Below are 6,381 nucleotides of genomic sequence, written 5' to 3' on the forward strand. Positions count from 1 at the left end.
CAACTATTCACAATTATTTTTATAAATTATTCATGTCACGTATCACCATTATAATTACAACGCCAACATGTCTACCCCATTGCATCACATACACAAGCAAACGTAACCACAAAATTATTTGCCACCTTACGAATTACATATTATGTTGTTATGTCATAAACTTTCTTTGTACATAACATAATTTTGTGGCACATATCATGACTAAACCATCACATGAACATCGCCCTCGTACCACCAGCTAGTCTCATGGTTAAACAAACACATGACTGCTACCATAGTACCACGTTACTTATAAATCATTGAAACATTTTGAACAATATTGGACTTCATCTATTCTCAACAAAGCTTTATGAGCCGGGGGTCTCTTTAGAAGCAGCCTCTCTATTCTTACGGATAGAGGAAAGACTTGCCTACATCACGCTCTCCCATGACCCTACCGATAGCGTGCTATGCGGTGGGATATACAGGGCTTGATTGATTGATCTATTCTCAACAAATTACATTTTACAACAAAATCTTTCGTTGCATACCCTTGTCATTATACGACCCTTGTGACAACCCACAAAACGTCACTCCATAAAACACCCAAACCTCACTCCATAAGACGTCTTCTTATTATTGACACATGGTACACAAACCCACAAAACCATTCATATTCATAAATAAAGATGTATATATAAACCTTGTTTACAAATCATTATGATTAACCAAATCCCTTAACCATCTTGAATTTTTCCCATAACCACAACAAATTACATAAACTCATAAGCCAGTCATCATCCCATAACTCAGTCACACCTCGTTCTCACAACATAACCAACTCATTCACATAAACTTTTAACTCGAGATTCTCGTCGGACGCACAAACATAACTTTATACTTGTATAATTCTCTAACATACCACAATTACTTATACCCGTTATCGTACCTGAAACATGGTTGTCCACCAACCAAGCCACAACACCTCCAGATCACCTCAAACTCAAATTTCAAACTCATATATATATATATATATATATATATATAATACATATACACACCCTTTCACCTCCCACCTTTCTCTCTCATGAGACGCCGTAATCTTTATTAGGCTGAGGGGTGTGGGGGGCGCGAGAGGGGGCGCGAGTGGGGGCTCCAGCCAGTGACGGATTTAGAATTTTTTTTTATCTGGTTCGCTATTTTAAGATGCTCTAAATATATAAGAACGCGTATAAAAAAATTGGGTCGGGTTGACGATTCGGATTGGTTTAACGGTTCGGGTCAAGAAAGATTAATCATATAATAAAAAACGATATAATAACTAAAAAACATCATCATTAGAAACTAAAAAAACACGGGACTTAAAAACGATAATCTTTCGAAATAAAAAAAAACTAACCTTATAGTTGTTCTTTACGAGTTTTCATCTTTTGAAAGCGTTGCATTACATCTTCGATCGAAACTTGTAGTAAAAACTCTCTTTCAATGTAGCAAATGCAAGAATCATTCATGTACCCGTCACCCATCCTATTACGTAGTTCCGTCTTCACATGCTTCATTGAAGAAAAACTTCTTTCAACACTAGCCGTTGCAACCGGTAGAACTAGTGACAATTTTATTAAACGATAAACCAACGGATAATCAATGTGTTTTCTTGTTTCCACCATCATTTTTGCAAGATCACTTACCCCTTTAAGATTGTCAAACCTCGAATCTTCTTTCACATTAGCAATGTAGTGGCCAAGTTCAAACATGAGTTTGTCTCTTTCATCAAAACTAAAATCATACGGATACATCTCGGCCAACTTTAGCAAGTTTAGCTTATGAAAGGGGCGAAAATCACGACACGGGCTCAAAGAACTCATAAACGTAAGCAAATCCGTGGTTACCTCATTAAAACGATTTCCAAGCTCTTGAATTTGCATATCGAGAACCGTATTGAAATTATTAACCACATAATGGTGACGATTAGTGATGTTTGTTTTTCTTCTTCGGTTTTTTGGGTCAACATACTCATCTTCCATGTTAACAACTTCAATCTCATATTTGTCACAAAAAGATGTAACATCTTTTAAAAGAGAGTCAAAACCTTCAAGTCGATAGTTTTCAAGAGCTTTTTTGGTTGATCTAACCAGCTCAACTGCATTCATGATGTCTTGATCCTTTCTCTGAAGAGCTTGAGACAATGTGTTTGTAACTCCCAAGATGTACTTCATCAAATGTAGATAAAATACAAAATTAAAAGATTTTATGTATACATGAAGGCCATGTGCTTGACTTTTCTGAGCACGTATCTCTCCCCAATTTTCTATGTACTCGAGCACATCAATAACGGCAGGATATAAAGCAAGCAAACGCAAAAGAGTTTTTTCATGAGAACTCCAACGTGTATCTCCAGCTCTCGCAAGTGACAATTCTTGACTTTTTCCACGCCCTGTTTCAATTTCCGGATTCAAATGTAATCTCTCTCTTTGACTTTCTCTAATCAAATCTACTCGTTTGCAAGAAGCACCAACAACATTCGTTAAATCCGACACTTCATCAAAAAACTTATAGATGTCATGATGCTTTGTCGCAAGAGCCACAACAACAAGTTGTAGTTGATGAGCAAAACAATGAATAAAATATGCCGAAGAATTTTCTTTCAAAATCAAAGCTTTCAATCCATTAAACTCACCGGACATGTTGCTTGCACCGTCATATCCTTGGCCTCTAACCTTCCGCAAACTCAAGTTGTAACGAGCAAATAAATCATCAATTGCAGATTTAAGAGACGACGCGGTTGTTTCCTTGACATGGACAAGGCCAATGAATCGTTCTTTTACAATTCCAAATTGATCAACGTATCTTAAAACCACGGCCATTTGTTCCTTTTTAGAAATATCTCTCGATTCGTCAACCAATATTGCAAAAACATCATCACCAAGTTCATTGAATATCTTTTTTAATACTTCTTGTGCAAAACAATTGCAAATCTCTTTTTGGATGGATGGAGCGATCATTTGGCATCTCCCCGGAGCGTTACTTAATATAACCTTAGCAATATCTTCATTTATTTCTCCCAACAATTTCAAAAACTCTATAAAATGTCCTCTATAGAGTGAACTTTCAGATTCATCATCACCACGAAAAGGTAATCCACCATTCAACAAACCTTTTGCAAGTCTAACTGAGGTACTCAAACGGAGTCTATAGTCCCTTTTTTGTTTATTAGTTTGTTTGTCAAAGACAACATGTATGGATTGTTCTTGTTTAAGTAAGTCCTCACCTTTTTTACGTGCTTTGTTGTGAAGGCTTCTAATACCACCAACATGTGAGGATATTCTATCAGAATGGCTCCAATTACCAAATCCATCGGTCACAAACGCATCTTTTTGACCAGTTTCTGGAAACAAATAACAAAACAAGCAATATGCTTTATCCGTTTTAACACTATACTCCAACCAATTTTCATGTGTCTTAAACCACTCGGGACGAAATTTTCTTAAGCAACCACTAAAATCTCGTTGCGGGAAATTATGCCCAATAGGTTGACATGGCCCTCTTAGCAAATATGTTCTTCTAATTTCATCTTTTTGATTAGGATGATATGATGAAATCGGCTTTCGATCTGAAGGATCCCATGGAAGATCATCCAATTCGACTCTTGCCAGATTATTACTACTAGATGGTGAAGGGTCTCGTGGCCTTCTCGATAAAAAACGGTCCATAATCTATCAAATTTAAGTTCTGTAAAAGCAAAAATAAAATTCAAAGCCCTAAAAAACTAACATCTTTTTTGAACACTCAATCATCAAAAGTCTCATTCTAACGAACTACAAAAGGGGCGGGATTCGGGAACGCACCTGAACGCGGAGGCCGGACTGCCGGAGGGTATCGGACTATCGGTGAGACGGCGACGGCGAGTTTCTGGTGTGACTGTGTGACTGTGAGTGTCGGAGTCGTCACCGTCGGCGAACGCGGAGGCCGGAGGATGTCTGGATGTGTATTGTGGATTTAGGGTTTTTAATTTGTGGGAGCTACAGATGGAATTGGAGATTTGGAGGTGGTCGGCGTCTGTCTGTGTGACTGTGAGGTGGTCGGCGTCTCGGCGAGTTTCTTTCTCTACGGTAGAGGTGGACAGACAGACAGTGAGGGAAATTGGGGGTGTTTAGGGTTTTTAAGAAAGGTTTATAAGGGTAATAGAGCACAAAAGAAAAAGGCAAAAAAAAATAAGGTTGTGTCTTGTGTGAGACTCGAACCCGGGTCTGCACTCAAACACAATGCACGCCTTGCCACTAAGCCAGTATATGTTTTATGTATATATTTGAAACGAATTATATATATGGTTCAGCCCAGAAACACATGGTTCGCTAAAAAAGTCGCTATTAAATGCTCCACTACGGTTCGAAAAACACCTGGTTCGCTTGACCCGGTACTCACATGAATAAATCCGTCCCTGGCTCCAGCCAATAATATTGTGACGTGTGGCAGAGAGAGAAACTTGATAAGATGGGTGTTGGAGCCCCCGCTCGCGCCCCTGGCCCTGGTGTGGAGGGGCGCGAGCAGGGGGCGCGAGCGGATTTTTTTAACATTCCCAACGGCTATATTTAACATTCCCAAGCTCTTTCTCGCGCTCTTCCCAGCCGCTACCATTCTTGCGCCCGCCTGGAAATCCGCGCTCGCGCCCCTCTCGCGCCTCGGTGGTGTGGTGCTCGCGCCCCGGATGGCCTCACGCGCCCTTTCTCGCGCTCCACACCCCTCAGCCTTACCCTCATATCGGCCGGCGACTTTATCCCTTCAATCCTTCAGTTACCTATTATCCTCCGGCGATATTAGTTGCTCATTCAATTGTCTCGTTTTAACACCCTTTATCTTTCAATCATCAATTGTCTGATCAGTTTCAATTGAACTCCCTACAAAGCATCGTTCACGTTCTCTCTCTCTGGTGACCACCCACCGGATTATACAGTTGATTCATGTTCGACCTATAATCAAAACTACATGCCTGCCCACTTCCTCAACTCCTCCAATTGGTCCAGGTTTGTGATCCCATGACATGTCCTAATAACAATATTATGTCCGATTTTGGTAATTAGTTACCTTTCATGTATTGTATTCTTGATTCCAGATTGATTTAAGGAGCCCAATATCATGGAAATCATGCTGCCAAATGCCACATCCTGATATGCTGGTAAGTGCGGGTATTATTATTATTATTATCATCATCATCTAATTGACTTCTTATCTTTGAATTTGTATTCCAGATTGAGGCAAGAATTTTGAAGGTTTTGTTGGCTAGCTTTACTTGATTTGTTCATGGCTGACTTTGCCCAAATTTTTAATAAGTTTATTTATGGTTGGACAGATGAACCAATTACCAAGCTTGTCTGAGTTTATGGCTTGTAATCTTGATGCTAACAAGGTTTCAAAGAAGTTCATTTAATGTGTTTCTCAGTTACTTAGGTAAGCAGTCATGATTTAATGGAATGATATTGGTTTTAAACAAACGATTAACTTGTTTATAACTCTAGTTTTAGGTTACTGATGCTATTGACATGTTGGTTTGTATGTCACATAGAGGTGCTTGTGGATGTGAGACCAACTATGAAAACTATGCTGGAGCTTGTTACTCGAAGGATGCGTTTGAAACAACAAAGGATGTGATCAGTCTTAAAACACAAAACAAAGAGTGTTACTCCGACTGTGACTAGATATACAAGAACACTTCGTTATTTAGTGAAGGGGAACTCGTTATGATTGTTTTATATTTGCATAAATTTGCCTCTGATTTGATTGTTGCATCAAACTACATTAAAATTGTGTCAATCTACTGAATTTGAGACCTAGGTACCAAAACCAAACCTTTTTTCCCTTTCGAAATCATGTATGTACTGCAATATTATTACTCTTTTAGTCATTCAAATTCAGTTGATGTGATAATTTGAAATTGGTTACTTGGGTTATGCTTATGACTAGAATGCATTCAATTGCTAGGAAGAGCATTTACGGTACCATATGGCACCCACATGGTTTGCTTAGGATTTCGTCATTTCGTTTATGTTTCTTTTTATTTTTAATTTTTTAATAAAATTGTCAAAACTGCACAAAAAAATAGTTTTGGTCAAAACTGTTGTGACTTTTCTATCAAAGCATTTTAGTAGGGACACTTTGGTCAAATTTCTCAAAGCAATATGGTCAAAACTGTTGTCAAATTTGTTTTTGCTGTCTGCAGGTGTGTGCAGAAATCGTGTTTTACAATTAGGATTGAAGATTTGTGTGTAGAAATCGTGTTCATACAAGTAAAAATGAGGTTTTGACTGAAGATTTGTGTGGTATTTATGGTTGTCTGTAGACGTTCCACCACCCGTGCTCACCTACCTGTTTTGGGTTCCGGCTCGAAATCAAGGGCAAGAGGAGGAG

The 6,381-nt window shown here is 38.7% G+C and overlaps 1 protein-coding gene across 1 annotated transcript; it reads right to left on the minus strand.

The window, feature by feature from the left end:
* Window positions 1-1,379: 1,379 nt before the first annotated feature.
* Window positions 1,380-3,689, minus strand: LOC143584700 (uncharacterized). The gene has a single exon (XM_077066695.1). It carries the CDS (start codon window positions 3,687-3,689, stop codon window positions 1,380-1,382), a length of 2,310 nt encoding a protein of 769 aa, XP_076922810.1.
* Between the last annotated feature and the right edge of the window lie 2,692 nt (window positions 3,690-6,381).

This window comes from Bidens hawaiensis, unplaced genomic scaffold (genome assembly GCF_021521415.1).
Source record: "Bidens hawaiensis isolate Kalapana, Puna unplaced genomic scaffold, B.hawaiensis_p1.1 tig00033241_1, whole genome shotgun sequence".
Taxonomy (NCBI): domain Eukaryota; kingdom Viridiplantae; phylum Streptophyta; class Magnoliopsida; order Asterales; family Asteraceae; genus Bidens; species Bidens hawaiensis.